Here is a 17,265-nt window from a genome sequence, read left to right as displayed (position 1 = left end):
ACTAAACTTGAAAAAGAAAGGAAGAAACGAACCTAGTGATTGAAGGAAGGGGGGGGGGGGGGATTAGGAGGTACAGGGTTTCTTTTTGAAGCAATGAAGTATTCTGGAATTAGAAAGTAATGATGGTTGTACAATATCGCAAATACACTAAGAACTACTGAATTGTATACTCTAAAATAGTGGTGAATTTTACATTATGTGAATTTTATCTCAATTAAAATTTAATCAGTAGAGGGAAGGGGTAGGAAGTGGGGAGGAAGCGGGGGAAATGCTGGGGAGTGATATTGATCAAATTATATTGTTGTACATATGTACAAATATGTAACAACAAATCCCATCAATATGTACACTTATAATTCACCAATAAAAAAATGTGAGAATAGGGCTGGGGTTGTGGCTCAGTGGTAGAGAGCTTGCCTAGCATGTGTGAGGCACTGGGTTAGATCTTCAGCACCACATAAAAATAAATGAATAAAATAAAGTTCCATCAACATCTAAAAAAAGGTTTTAAAAAATGTGGGAAAAAAAGAAAAATTCAAACAACCATTATTATCTCTCAGTCTATAATTCAGAGATCAGAAATTTAGAATGGGTGCTTTTGGTCAGAATATCAAACCAAATCAGGATGTCAGTATCATTGAGTTTCTATCTGGAGGCTCTGGGGGAAATCTGTTCCCAAGCTCATTCTTTCTTATGATCAAATTCAGTTCCTTTTGGTTGTAGGACTAAGATTCTACTCTCCTTGTCTATCAGCTTTTAGTTCCTAGAGGCTACCTACATTTCTTAGCTTATGGCTCTCTCCACTTTTCAGCCAGAAATGGTGTATCAAAACCTTCATGTGTTTCATGAAGTAGTCTCTGAATTCCTCATCTCCAACCAGCTGTAGGTAATTCTCTACTCTTTTTTTTTTTTTAATTTTATTTATTTATATGCAGTGCTAAGGATTGAACCCAGTGCTTCACACATGCCAGGCAAGTGCGCTCCGGCTGAGCCCCAGCCCCAGGCACTAATTCAATACTCTTATTGAGCTCATGTGATTAGGCCATATCTGCCCAGATAACCAATCTACCTTAAGGTCAACTGTGTCATTTGATATAACCTAATCAAAAGATTAAAATCCATGATATTCACAATCCTGGGGCCTCTATATAGTATGCATACTAGCAGAATAAGACAGTTTAGCAGTCATCTTGACAACCACTGATAATCAAAGTTCAGCTCCACTGATTCATTAGGAATGCAAAATGGTGATATTTGCATTCATTCATTCATTCTTTTGGTACTGGGGATTGAACCCAGGGGCACTCTACCACTGCATTAAACTCAAGTCCTTTTTATTTTGAGACAGGACATCTCTAAGTTGCCTTGGTTGGACTCAAACTTGCAATTCTCCAGCCTCAGTCTTCTAAGCATCTGAGATTATAGCTATGACACCCCTGCACTCAAATGATATTTGCATGTATTTCAAACTTTCATTTCCCTTATGTGTATTTAATTTACTATTTTTCTACTGTTTGATTCTTTCCTTAGTGATTTGTAAAAGTTCTTTATACACTACAAAAGCTCAATCTATGTGAACTATATTTTTATCCAATTATATCTTGATTTGTCATAGTTTTCAATACATTTAAAATTTTTAGAATAATTTTAGATTAACTAGAGTTGTGTAGATACTGTCCATAGACCCCCCCATACCCAGTTTCTCCTGTTACACTATCCAGAATTTTTTAAAAAGAATTTAATATAATAAAATGTATCAATATTTTATTTTTTGAATTCTGTGCTTTGTCTTGTGTTTAGAACTATTATCATTTTGAAAGAAAACATAGTTCCTGTTTTCTCCTATTTTTATTTTTAAAACATACTTTTTTATTTTTAGTTATAGATGGATACAATATCTTTATTTTGTTTACTTATTTTTTAAAATTTTTTTTTCAGTTGTAGGTGGACACAATACCTTTATTTTATTTATGTGGTGCTGAGGATCGAATCCAGGGCCTCTCACATGTGAGATGAGTGCTCTACAACTGAGCTCCAGCCCCAGCCCCTTGTTTACTTATTTTTATGTAGTGCTAAGGATCAAACCCAGTGCCTCACAGGTGCAAGGCAAGCACTCTGCCACTGAGCCACAACCCCAGCCCTTCACCTAATGTTTTACAGCTTTGCTTTTTCTTGTTTTAATTAGTTACACATGAATAGAATGCAGTAGAATGCATTTTGACACATCATACATAAATGGAGTATAACTTCTCCATTTATGTATTCTTCTGGTTGTACACAAATAGCTTCACTTTTTAATCTTAATTTTGGGGGTAGGGGGTACTGGGATTGAACTCAGGGGCACTTAATCACTGTGGCACATCCCCAGCCCTATTTTGTATTTTATTTAGAGACAGGGTCTCACAAAGTTGCTTAGTGCCTCACTTTTGCTGAAGCTGGCTTTAAACTCTCAAACCTCCTGCCTTAGCCTCACAAACCATTAATCCATTGGGATTACAGGTGTGTATCACCATGCCCAGCTAATCTTAATTTTTAATTGTGACAAACCACATTACATAAAATTTATTCTCTTAACCGTTTTAAAGTATACAGTTCAATAACATTAGCCATTATTCACATTATTGTGCAACCAATCTCAAGAAATTTCATCTTGCAAAAGTGAAATTCTATACCCATTAAGCAACAACTCCTGATACATTCTCCTTCACCCACTAGTAACCACAGTTCTACTTCCAATTTTTACAAACTTGACTACTATAGATATCTCAAAAATGAAAAAAACACTGTATTTTTCTTTTGTGACTGGCTTATTTCACCTATTTCATTTAGCAGAATGTCTTTCATGGACATCTTTGTTGCCTCCACATTTTGGCTATCATGAATAATGCTACTATGAATATGCGTGTACAAACATCTCTTCAAAACTCTCAATTCTTCTGGCTACATACATAGCAGTGGAATTGCTAAGATTATATGGTAATTCTATTTTTAATTTTCCTATTTAATTTTTAATTTTCCACAATATGGCTTCATTTTTGTCATATCTTTGCTCCATGTGGAATTTATTTGGGGGAAATTAGTAAAAACAATATTATTTTGTTCTGGATGGCAAGCTGGACAGAGACTACCTTTCATTTGTTAGAAGTCTTCCTCTGTGTTCCTCAATAAGGTGTTTTAAAGACTTTATACATATATATATATAAATTCAATGACATTTCTCATAGGAAAAAAAAAATCCCCAAATTTATATGGAACTACAAAAGACCATGAGTAGTCAAAGCAATCTCGAGAAAGAATAACAAAATGGAGGCATCACATTTGTTGATTTCAAACTATATTACAAAACTAAAGTGATAAAAACAGTATGGTACTAGCATAAAACAGATGTATGGACCAATAAGCAGAATTGAGAGGCCAAAAATAACCCCACACATATACATTCAACTAATATCTCACAAGAGCATCAAGAACACATCGTGGGGAAAGAACAGTCTGTTCAACAAATAGTGCTGGAAAAACTGGATATCAACATGCAAAAGAATAAAATCTTATACCACTCATAAAAAATTAATTCAAAATGAATTAAGAAGCCAGGCAGGGTGGCACACACCTGTAATCCCAGCAACTTGGGAAGTTGATGCAAGAGGATTAAGAGTTCAAAGCCAGCCTCAGCAATTTAGTGAGGCCCTTAGCAACCCAGCAAGACCCTATCTCTAAATAAAATACAAAAAAGCTCTGGGGATGTGGCTCAGTGGTTGAGCAACCCTAGTTCAATCACCCATACCGCCCCCGCCCCCCACCAAAAAACAAAAAACTTAAGGACTTAAACATAAAATCAGAAACTTTAAAACTCCTAGAAGAAAACACAAGGAAAAAATTCCCTGACACTGGTCTTGGAAATAATTTTTTATATATGACACTCAAAGCATAAAGCAACAAAAGCAAAAATAAACAAGTGGGAGTACATCAAACTAAAAAGATTCTGGACAGCAAAGAAAACAACAAAATGAAAAAGCAACGTATGAAATGGAAGAAAATATTTGCAAATCATATGCCTGATAAGGAGTCATTATCCAAAATATATAAGGTACTCACACAACTCAATAGCAAAAATAATCTGATTTTAAAATGGTACTTAAATAAACATTTTCCTAAAAAATGGGAAATTAAAAATAGAACTATCATAAGATGCAGAAGCCAATTTCTGCATAAATATCTGAAAGAAATGAAATCAGTATCTTGAAGAGGTATTTGCATCCCCATATTTGCTGCAGCATTATTTTTAAAACCCCAGACATGGAAAAAAATCTAAGTGTCGACTGATGGATGAATGGATAAAAAAGTTTATATATATATGAAACAATCATATGTGTGTATATATAATAAAGGTGTGTGTGTAGCAAATATGTCTCATTTATTTTATAGCTGCCCATAGTATATAACCTTATCCATAGCCTTCAATAAATGATGGTTGAATTGAGTCCAAGCTATAAAATTGTTACAAAATTGAAAGAGAGAAAAATTACCATTTAATATTTCTTTAAAATACTTTCTAGTTGTAGATGGATACAATATCTCTATCTATTTTTATGTATTGCTGAGGATCGAACCCAGTGCCTTGCAGTGCAAGGCAAGCGCTCTACCGCTGAGCTACAGCCCCAGCCTCACCATTTTATAATATCAACAGTGAATGTTTACTGTGTCAGATATTGTGATAAGCATTTTATATATGCTAGCATTTGATTCCCAAAGAATCTTCGGTTCCATCCATTTTATAGATGAGGAAACAGAGGCTCAAATTTTATTAACTAACTAGATCAAGGTCACATAGTTGCATCTTTCTGACCAAAAAAAAAAACCCTACCCCTGAAATTTTAAACTATGCATCAGTGATTCTCAAATGTTAATGTGCATAAAATCACCAGGATGTTTGTTTAAATATATTCCTGAACTTCATTCCCCACGATTCTGATTCAACAGTTCTGGGATAAAGCCCAGATATCTCTAATAATCCCTCAGGTAATATAGATTTTAATTCATCAACCACATATTGAATAACAATGCACAATTCTATCTCTTTTAGATTCCACTACCTTCCTTTTTTTAAACTTTTTTTTTTTTTTTTTAGTTGTAGTTGAACACAATATCTTTATTTATTTTTATGTGGTGTGAGGATGGAACTCAGGACCTCACATGTGCTGGGTGAGTGCTCTACCCCTGAGTCACAACCCCAACCCCGCCCCCCACTACCTTCCTCTTTTGAGCTATATGATAAACACAGTGGTAGGTACTCCTTTAAAAATCACTTTTGTTGGAAATCAACATTGCTCATTGTAAAGAAGTATAAGCAATGCATATAAAGAAAAAAAAATCACCCTGTGTCAGTTCAAACATACTATTCTATACAATGCTGGATACTTGTTAGGTTGTACCAACAAAGGTTGGTACCAACAAGGAAACAGGAAGGCTGGAGGAGAAAAATGGAATATGCTCTTTCTGTTCTTCTCAATGGCCTGGCTTCATTTCTACTATTTCCCAGCACACCAATTTCAATAGTTAAATACTATTTGCAGTACTTCCAACACTTACAGAAACAGCTTTATGTGCTTTTTAAAAGATACCAGCACTAGGTATCTGAGTCCTAAGCCGGCAGGGCCTCTCCTACAAGCCCAAGAATTAAACTCAGAAATCTGAGTTTAAACTCCATGAGCCCACCCACCTTAGTTTTATGTATTTAAATAATTTCAACATCTTTTCCTTTGTCTCATAACCTTAGGGATGGTAACTGTTTCCCACAGTTGCTACGTCCATGAAAACTTTAATATCCTATTTTTGGCACTTCAATATGTGTTAACAATAATTTATATTAAATTCTTTGTTAAAGAAAATGGTGTGGGGTTTGTCTCCTGACCAGATTCTGATTGACATACATCCCACCAGACTTGATTATTACTACTAACACCATTCCAGGCATCTAGCTTGTTATCTACCTATTTTCCCTTTTGTATAGATAGATGGGTATACTATTTTACAAAAATATGATACTACTTTTCTAAATAAAAGCATTAAAACTTTAACTTTATTAGAATTTAATAAAACTAAAAGAAATTAATTAAACTGAAGAATATGCTAAATGTTTCGTCACCCAGAGAAATTTTCTAAAATAATCCTCTAAGGTGAAGAAAAGACATCATGTAAAACATTACGTTGGGCTGGGGTTGTAGCTCAATGGCAGAGCACTTGCCTAGCATGAGTGAGGCACTGGGTTTGATCTTTAACACCACATAAACAAATAAAATAAAGGCATTCTGTACATCTACAACTACAAAAAAAATTCACTCACTGCTTTGAAAGCTAAGGATAATGTAATCTCACATATGATCCTATACGTTGTCCCTATTTAGGAGGGTATTTTTCATTCTAGATTCAATTATTTATTTCAGGTATTCTTTGATTACTATTTTGTTGAGAGCTCTACTTCAGGGGCACCACTTCTCATTATGCTACAAATTTTTAGTTCCATGTCTATTAGCTAGCTATTCTGACTTTACTGTCTTTTTCATCTGCACTTAATATGATTATCTGAATTTTTTCTACCCTGTAACCCTCTCTATTCTGTCCCTTATTTCTAATTTATTTATTTACATATTTTCTTTGGAGAAATGTCTATTAAAATCCTTTGGCCATTTTCTAACTGAAAGATTGTTTATTTGATTTTGTTACTTTCTAAGAATTCTTTATGCATTCTAAATATTAGATTCTGAACAGAGAAATGATTTGCAAAGATGCCTACCATGCATGGGGCCCTGAGTTCAATTCCCAGAAATGCAATAATAATAATAATAATAATAAAGTTTGTGAATATTTTCTCCCATTTTGTGGGTTGCCTTTTTACTTTGATAGTGTTCTTTGACACGTACAATTTTTAAATTTTGATGAAGTCCAATTTATCTATTTTTTTCTTTGGCTACTTGAGTAAAACAAGGTTTATCTATTTCTAAGATACTAGCCTGCCTCAAAATCTTAAAGTCTTCCTTTACAAAACACAGAAGACAAAAATGGACACTCATGGTTTAAACTAAAAGAACTTTTATGATTTAATTCTATTTCAATATGGCAATACCATCTAGGTAGATAGTAAATAAAGAACTGACAGTGAAATCCAGTTCATTCCTTCAGGTCATTCATTTATTCAAATCAGATTTAACCAAATGTAATTCAAACATATATATTCAGTAGCCATATAAAATAAATTGATAATTAGAGGCTAATAATTTGTATGCAGTTTTCCATAAATGACACACTGAACAGACATATGTGTTGCTCTTTAATGTGAATGCCTATATATTCTGATAGGCATCGTATGGAAAGAGTATTAGCAAGTCTTCAGAGGTCAAAGAATAAAGCAGTTATATAAACAAACGTGCCAAACTTCAAAAAACTATTTTTCTTAACATCTGTCAGGGATATTCCATTTTAATGAGTAGAAAAAGGTAATTCCTAAAGATAAAAACAACTATTAATAAATTAGTCTCAGCTGGTTGGTGTGGTCTTTGTGAGATTCCACCACGGCATACCGTGGCCAAGGCTAGAAGGTCCAGAAGGTGATGGTGCAGCCCATTAACCTCATCTTCAGATACTTACAAAACAGATCCCGGATTCAGGTGTGGCTCTATGAGCTAGAGAATATGCAGATAGAGGGCTGTATTATTGGTTTCAATGAATACATGAACCTTGTATTAGATGATGCAGAAGAGATTCATTCTAAGACAAAGTCAAGAAAACAGCTGGGTTGGATCATGCTAAAAGGAGATAATATTACTCTGCTACAAAGTGTCTCCAATTAGAAATGATCAATGAAGTGAGAAATTACAGAGAAAGCTACAATATTTTTTTAATTTAGGTGTCCTTTGCTGGGAATATAGTTCTAAAACATTTGTTCATATTGTTTTGATGACCCTTATATTATTACCAGATGAAAATAAATGCTGTGGGACTCTTTTTATTAAAAAAATTTGCATTGTTTCTTCCTAATTCAGTGGTAAAGACCTTTTACACAGTGCCATTATTAGCTGTTGGTATTTATTTTAAAGTTTCTAAAGGATTAGCAGTTGCTCAGGGCATTCGCTTTTCTCAGAGCATGAACCTATATATTCTTGAGTAATCGATCTGACAGGCAATGTTCCAATATTCCGTGGCAGAGAAAATGAGGGTTTACAAAAATAAATGAGTAGTGCACTAAAAAAAATTTATAAATAAATAAATAGATAAATAAAGTAGTCTCCAGGATATCTGAATTATCATTCACAGTATAACTATAATTTTATAATTAAAATTATAAAGACTAGTGAATAACTATAATTTTATAATTAAAATGCTGTAATTTAATAATGGACAAAAGGTACTTTTGCATGTGTGTGTGGTATGGGATTGAATCCAGGGCCTCATGCATGCGGAGCAAACACTATACCACTGCTACATGCCCAGCCCCCAAAATGCACTCTTAATGGAATTTACCATCTATGCTTACTTTCCAAAAAATCAAAGAAATGCTTGTAAATACTACATGCAAAATTCTGACATTTAAAATCATTTCAGGGGCTAGGGCTGTGGCTCAGCGGTAGCATACTTGCCTAGCATGTGTAAGGCACTGGGTTTGATTCTCAGCTCACATACAAATAAAAATAAATAAAGGTCTATCAACAACTAAAAAATAAAAATTTTAAAAAATAGTTTAAAATCATTTCAATAAACTCATTACTTTCAAGTAACTCATGAATAAAAACACCTAAAATTCTCTTTTGAAACTGGAGTTTTGTCTGGGCACCATGGCGCAGCCTGTAATCCCAGCGACTTGGGAGGCTAAGGCAGGAGGATTGAGAGTTCAAAGCCAGCCTCAGCAAAAGAGAGGCACTAAGCAACTCAGTGAGACCCTATCTTTAAATAAAATACAAAAAATAATGCTGGGGATGTGGCTCAGTGGTCAAGTGCTCCTGAGTTCAATATGTACTTTAGGTCTTTTAGTTCAATATTTACTTTAGGTCTTTTATTTATTTTAAGTATTCATCTTTTAATCTCACTTTTTATACTAATGGTCTGGTTTATCATATTGACTACACAAGCAGAATTTTTTTCCTCAAAATTCATATGTTGAAGGCTTAACCCCAATGTCATGCTATTTAGAGGTAGGACCTTTTGAGAGGTAATTAGGTTTAGATTTTGCCATGAGGATGGCACAGTAGCCATGAGTATGCCTGATGGAATTAGTAGCCCTATAAGATGAGAGCACTCTCTCTCCATACACACACAGCCTTCCCGACCTCCACACACATACAGAGGAAAGGCTATATGAGAAAGCAGCAGTCTATAACCCAAAAAGAGGTCCTCAGGAACTCAGTCTAATGTCACCTTAATTTCAGACTTCCCAGGTACCAGAACTGTGAAAAATAAATATCTATGGTTTAAGTCACTAGCCTATGGTATTTGCTATAGTAGTCTAAGTTAAGACACTTATAAGTAACAACATTATTTTAGAAATACTTTATAAATATTATTTTCTTTTAAGTAGAATTTCTTCATTATTCCAAATCAGCTTAGCTTAATTATTCATTTTATGTCGATTAAATACACTAACCATGCAAAGTGCCTGGCACACAGTACACTCAAACATTGGTCCTCATTTTGCTTTCCTTGAGACTCAACAATACCAAAACCTCACTCACAGTAGTTGCATAGCATTTAAATCCTACTAAAATATCTAATATCCAGAAATATCAACATACGTGTTGGATACTCAAATATCAGTTTTTCATTATTGCACACAAGTCTGAAATCTGATGTCAGTTTATTCTATCATTTACTATGGGCACGGACATCTTATCTAACAGCTTTATCTTCATCTGAAACATGTAATTTTCTAATGTTAATCTCTATAATGGAATGTAGGAGCTGGGATTGTGGCTCAGCGGCAGAGCGCTCGCCTAGCACGGGCGGTACCAGGGTTCGATCCTCAGCACCACATAAAAATAAAGGCATTGTGTTGTGTCCATCTACACCTAAAAAATAAATATTAAAAAAAAATATATATATATATATAATGGAATGTAAACATTATGAATCAACCTGTGAAAACGATATTATACAAATTTCAGCAAGCATTTGGCAAAATGGCCATATGTAACTAAAATCAAAGTGCCACTAATTTCTTTTAAAATGCATGGTAGTAAAAACAAAACAATAAAATAAAACAAAATGCTTGGTAATATCTACTATGTGATACCCAGAATCTAGATCAGTCTGGGCATGTAATATTAAATTCAGAAACCCCTAAACATCAGTGAGTAAAGGTTTCAAATACTTATGGTTCCTGTGCTGTTCTCCCCAAAGTAATATTGCTGAGTAAAATGGGGTTTAAGGTTGCTTACACAGGTAAAGTTTAGGAGGATGGGTACTCATGTGTGTTAGTATTCACATGTGAAGCTGACAATGCAATAATACCTTTGATAATAAATTTCTATTAAATAAAACCTCATTTTATTACAAGATTAACCTACTTCTTAGACAAAAAAAATCTTCATAAATCATGGGAAACAAAGCTGCAGTACTCACACATATTCAACATTTGTCTTTTTCTGCAAAATTGTGAAATCTTGAGGTTTCTGTTAAATTTTTTTTCACTGTTTTCTTCCTAAAGGGAGGGAAAAACTAATTTCTAGTCTCTTCATGTCCACCCTAATCAAAATAAAAATCTGCTATAGGTCACTTATACTTATTGACTGATTGATTAAATATATCTAAAAAATGAATGTTGGTCACATTACTGAAAGTGTCTTTTAGACCATTATGTGTAATTTTAATGAAACACTGAAAACTTACAATGTACCAGACAATATTCTAATTCTCATTTAATCCTTCAGACAGCCACAAAATAAGAACCATTATTCTCATTTTGTAGCTGAGGAAACTGACACAGAGAAGTTAAGGACCATGGACCACATATCTAAAAAAAAAAAAAAAAAATGCAATAACTTTGGCAGTCAGGCTCAGAGTCAAAATACTGTACTATTCCTCATTACTGCAACTAGACCTGAAATCATTCTTGATCATGCTTTAAGACTAACCTTGATGGTAAAGGTGGTTTAGACCCATGGTTGTCTGGAATAAAAGTGAGTGAATTTTATCATCATCCCAAGAGGTAAGTTATCTCTACCATTGGAAAAAAGCAAACCTTTTTGTTAATGTTCATCAAATTAGATTTCAGAAACATTTGTTGATCTTCTAAATGTATGAAAGAAATCCTCCCTGTAAGGATCTCATAGGATATAATAATTTTCCTTTCTTTTTTTTTTATTATTTTTTTATTGGTTGTTCAAAACATTACAAAGCTCTTGACATATCATATTTCATACATTAGATTCAAGTTGGTTATGAACTCCCAATTTTACCCCAAATACAGATTGCAGAATCACATCGGTTACACATCCACATTTTTACATAATGCCCTATTAGTAACTGTTGTATTCTGCTACCTTTCCTATCCTCTACTATCCCCCCTGCCCTCCCCTCCCATCTTCTCTCTACCCCATCTACTGTAATTCATTTCTCTCCTTGTTTATTTTCCCATTCCCCTCACAACCTCTTATATGTAATTTTGTATAACAATGAGGGTCTCCCTCCATTACCATGCAATTTCCCTTTTCTCTCCCTTTCCCTCCCACCTCATGACTCTGTTTAATGTTAATCTTTTCTTCCTGCTCTTCCTCCCTGAAAACTCTTAACTTTAATATGATAAATATTGTAAGATAAGCATAGGATATTGAGGGAACACAAGGCCTGCCTGCCTGCCTGTCCTCATCTTGAGGAAGAGTTTAGAGAAGACATTCTGGGAGGATTCATCTGAGCTAAAGTTTGCAAATGAATACCTTATCAAAAGTGGGGTAAAAAAAAGAGGGCACACCTAACAGAAGGAGTGCAAAGATAGTTTTAAAGGCAAGACAGACCATGGACAGACCATGACAACATCTAGAAAGGAAGTATGAATATTCCGGGAATAAAGCACAGGAGCCAAGGGACAGCATTTCATGGAATGTGAAGAATGAAGAACTAAATAGTAGGCCTGGGCCAAATAAAAAGTGGCCAATATGAGAAAGCTGGAGTTTTATCCTCAAAGTAATGAGGAACCACTGAATAATTTTACAAAAGAGTAAGATGATTGAATTGTGGTTTTAGAGTACTATGGCAATGAAACATAGTAGTTAAGATCTCAGGCCCTGGGATTTGAGTTCTTCACCACTTACTAGCTGGGCAAACTTGAATATGTTACCAAAGCACATGTTATTTAACCTCTCTGATGATCAATTCATTTAATGTAAAGCTAGAATGTTAATAACATCTAATTCATATGATTACTAAGAAAATTAAGGCAGGTGATCCATTTAAACCACTTAGAAAAGTACTTGGTAAGTACTTAGCAGATGATAGTTATTTATCATTAGAAGTGACAATGTGGATGGATTAAGAGGGAAAAAAGAAGAGGCCAGGAAACTAGGAAGAGGGTTACTATAAGAATCAAAAAGAGGGGCTGGGATTGTGGCTCATCTTGCACGTTCAAGGTCCTGGGTTCCATCCTCAGCACCACATAAAAATAAATAAAATAAAGGTATTGTGTTCAACTACCATGAAAAAAAAAAATCAAAGATATAAGGAAAAAAAAAACCTAAACTAAAGATTCACTATGGAAAGGTCAAGAAAGCAGTGGGCTTAAAACATTAAGGAGACAGATATTCTAGGACTTTGAGACAGTGTTGAGGAATGAGTTTAGACCACTCGACAAATGATAGTCATGTTCATTGGCAGGGGATACTGGAGAGAGTATACTGGTCATCTCAGAGTTAGATACCTTTTGTTCAACATGTTAAAAGCAAAATTCATTTATGTATCCTTCATAAATCCACTCCTATCTATTCTTCCCTTGCATCTGTGACACTATTTTCTTGTGATTTTGCTCCTACCTCTCAGACAACTCCTTTTACATTCTGCTTTTCAGGGTCTTCATTTCCCTTTTGTTGGATAGATGTTAGTATTTCCAAAGTTCATGGTTTTAATTGTTTTCTCACTTTTCACTGTCTCCTGGGTGAGCTCATGTGCTCCCAAGACATTAATTAGTATTTACCTGTTTACTGACGACTTCCAGATCTCTATTTCTGGCCTCAGTTCCAAACCTCAGTATATCCATTGCGTACACTGGAATATTCCAGAGGGATATCAATTCTAAGTGTTTAAAACAAACTCACTTTCCTGATAATCTGCTTACCCTGTCCATGAACCAACTTTAAAAACAAAAATAAAAACTAAACCTTTCCTTCGACTTTCTCTCACTAGCTCTTCCTCCCTGATTCTGTGACTACATAAATTATGTTCCATCTAAGCTTAATCCAAATCCTCCATAGACTCATCCCATTAAGACAGTCTGTATTTTATAGTAAAGTCTAATTTTAGTACTTTCATGACATTTCTGTTAAAATTCCATTCTAAACTACATCCTTATCTCTCCTATGTTATTTCTAACTCCAGTTAAAAGCATTCCATATGAGATGAAATGCTCTCAAACTCCTTCTGCATCTCTAAATTTCTGTTTCTCTCTATTCTTTTTCTTTAAGACCAATCCTCCATAAGTATCCTTGATGCTAACCTTACCCTTCTCTAAGCTTCAGAGACCCAGTTTATGAAAATAGGATCCTTGTCAGTCTCATCCCAAACTACTGGAACAGTGAGTGCCTAGCACATGATAGGTATTAGAAAATATGTACTGAATGCTTCACTAATTAATGAGCAATCCTTTCTGCTACCTTTTCAGTTTTTCCCTCTCCTTCCACATTATCTACAAATAGTTTTAAATTTTTTCCCCCAATGGAGAAAAAAAGAAGAAGCCAGGAAACTAGGGAAAAAAAAAAAAACACTCCTAGAAACTTTCTTTTGACTCTTTTCAAACTATTTGTTACATCTTCCTACCACACATCTTTTTAGCCACATCTATATCATTTAATTTTTGGCACATTAATCATCAATGCTTTATACTGTGGTTTTCTACCAAAAGTGCCTTCTCGAAATCCCCAGAGACCATTTCTCATTCCTTTTCATCCTTTTTAAAAAACATTTATTTTTTAGTTGTAATTGGACACAATACCTTTATTTATTTATTTTTATGTGGTGCTGAGGATCAAACTCAGTGCCTCACACATGCTAGCATGTGCTCTACCACTGAGCCACAACCCCAGCCCCATCTTTTTTTTTTAATATTTTTAGTTGTTGATGGACATAATACCTTTATTTATTTTTATGTGGTGCTAGAATCCAACCCAGTGTCTCAAACATACTAGGCAAGCACTCTACCTCTGAGCAACCCCTTCCTTCTACATCACTTAATACAAAAGAACACAAACCATATCTAAAACTTTTCTCTAGGAGGTTTTTCTTGACTGCCTTATAGATAGTAATTATATTTTAAGGAAATAAAGGAACATATAACCTAACACTCAAAGTTTCTATTTGTGTCTTTTAACTTTTCTCCATTGGGATAACAAAAAACAAAACTTAAAACAATTTGTAAGGGGGCTGGGGCTGTAGCTCAGTGGTAGAGTGCTTGCCTAGCACGTGTGAGGCACTGGCTTCAATCCTCAGCACAACATATAAATAAATAAATAAAGGTATTGTGTTCATGTATGATTAAATAAAATATTTTTTAAAAGGACAAAAAAAAAATCACTTGTAGGGCTGGGGCTGGGGCTCAGTAGTAGAGTGCTCACCTAGCACGAGTGAGGCCCTGGGTTCGATCCTTAGCACCACATAAAATAAATAAATAAAATAAAGATGATATTGTGTCCAACTAAAAAAATAAATATTAAAAAAAAAAACTTGTAGATTTACAGAAAAAATCCAATGTAGAAGGAGTAAGGGAAACTGAAAAGGTAACAGAAAGGATAATTCATTCAGTAATGAAGAATTCAGTATGTTTTCTAATGCCTACCATGTGTTAGGCATTTATTCCACAGTGTCAAGTGTCCTGTACTAAGTTGATCATTTCTTGAGGATAGGTGTCAAGTCTTTTTTTTAATTTTGGTACTGGGGATTGAACCCTGGGATGCTTTGCTACTAAGCTATATCCCCAGCCATTTTTAGTTTTTATTTGAAGCAGGGTCTTGATAAGTTGCTAATGCTGGCCTTGAGCATGTGATCCTCCTGCCTCAGCCTCCCGAGTCACTAGGATTACAGGCATATACCACCATACCTGGATGTGTCATAGTCTTCTTAATGTATTCCCACAATCTGGTACTGTGACTACTTAATAAATACATGCTGAATAAAGAAATGAATAATGCCTACACATCAATATCGAAAAGAGTTCTAAGAATACTACAGAATGGGAATGTTTATTTAAAAATAAGGATTACAGGTGACATTCTAAGGGAAAAGGGCAAGCTTTTGCAGTTTGAGGGGCTGTGGACAATTAGAATGCAACATAAAGATATTACTGAATTAATTAATGTATTTACTCCTCCATTAATTAATCTGACATTTACTACTGCCAAGGCAACTAAAAAGATAATTAAGATATAGTATGTCTTTATGGATTTATCTTGTAATTAAGAGCTCAGAGTTAAAGGGTGGTAAGCACTGGGGGGGAAATATGAATAAGACATTGTGTCACTAAATAGTGATTCAGACTCTAATGTTATAACATCAGGAAAAGTTTGGAAAACCACAAATCAACTTTTTCTGGTCCACTCTCCTTCGAAATTAGGTCCACAAACCACAGTTTTCAAACTTTTGCATATATAAGGATCACCTGGGAATCTCATTAAAGATGCAAGGAAACTTTCCTTGATATCTTGATTCTGTGGATCTAGGATTTTACAGTTACTAAGTACAACAGGTGAATATGATGCTTTTAGTTTAGGGAGCATATTATGATAAAGTCCTCAATCATTAATGTTGTCATAATTGGGTCAAATCTGAGTTCCACCTAAAATATTACTCTTTAAATAATTAATTTAAATTGAAATATGTATATGCATAAGCAAGGAGTTTCAAGGGTTTTTTTTTTTGTTTGTTTGTTTTTGGTAATACACATGAAATAAAGAACCATTTAAAAAGATCTGTCTGGGCTGGGGATGTGGCTCAAGCGGTAGCACGCTTGGCTGGCATGCTCGAGGCGCTGGGTTCGATCCTCAGCACCACATAAAAATAAAATAAAGATGTTGTGTCCACTGAAAACTAAAAAATAAATATTAAAAAATTCTCTCTCTCTCTCTCTCTCTTAAAAAAAAAGATCTGTCTATATACATCAGTGGGTGAGAAGAAGTTTGAGAAGTACTGCTCAAGAGTTTATAATCTATAAACACAACTTGCATATGCAGTTAATGATGCAAATAACAAAAAGTTCCAGGGCAGTGAAGTTCAACAGAACTATGTTTCAGAATATTCTGGTACATTTTGTGGATTATGAAATAACCTACAAAATATCTCTTAAACTGTTGATTATTAGAAAATGACTTATAAAAACCCTCTTCATGAAACAAAAATTGACTTAAAAAAAAGTGTTTTGTCTTTTATTCTGGTACTTAACTCTCAGAATATTCTTGATCTGACATCTGAGTCAAATCCCAATAGGTAAGGTATGAGACTTAAAAGCAGCAGTTGGTACAAAATGATGATATATCTGTGCTCTTGACCCACAATAAAATACTCATCCATTTTATTTAGAATTAAATTTGATTTAAGACTGATAATTGAATTCAAAGGTATAAACTTCATAGCTCTTTTCCTTAAACTTCAAAGCAATTTATAATAATAGGCAAAATAATACAGCAAAAATCTCAGGAGAAATATTGTAGCTCAGAAATGCCTACTTTTTAAGAGCTTTGGCAACTTATTTATTTATTTATTTTGGTACTGGGGATTGAACTCAGGGCGCTTAACCACATCCATTCCAGCTGTTTATTTTGAGACAGAGTTCACTAAGTTGCTGAGGCTGGCTTTGAACTTGTGATCCTACTGCCTCGGCCTCCTGTTCTGCTGGAATTATAGGCTTGCAACACTGCATCTGGCTTTGGCAACTCTTAACTACAAACAGAAGGATGAAATATTTCACCAAATGAAAGGCTGTGATATTAAGCCTTTAAAAACAATACTCTAAATTATGGGGTTTTTTTAATATTTATTTTTTAGTTTTCGATGGACACAACATCTTTATTTTATTTTTATTTG

At 34.3% G+C, this 17,265-nt stretch overlaps 1 protein-coding gene across 1 annotated transcript; it reads left to right on the top strand.

Moving 5' to 3' along the window:
- Positions 1-6,218: 6,218 nt before the first annotated feature.
- Positions 6,219-7,876, top strand: LOC107138079 (small nuclear ribonucleoprotein E-like). The gene has a single exon (XM_015480630.2). The coding sequence runs from the start codon at positions 7,608-7,610 to the stop codon at positions 7,845-7,847; it is 240 nt and encodes a 79-aa protein (XP_015336116.1). The 5' UTR covers positions 6,219-7,607; the 3' UTR covers positions 7,848-7,876.
- The last annotated feature ends 9,389 nt before the right edge of the window (positions 7,877-17,265 follow it).

This window comes from Marmota marmota, unplaced genomic scaffold (assembly GCF_001458135.2).
Source record: "Marmota marmota marmota unplaced genomic scaffold, marMar, whole genome shotgun sequence".
Lineage (NCBI taxonomy): Eukaryota > Metazoa > Chordata > Mammalia > Rodentia > Sciuridae > Marmota > Marmota marmota.
The sequence above is the reverse complement of the archived record's forward strand: the minus strand, read 5'-3'. Positions and strand labels throughout refer to the sequence as shown.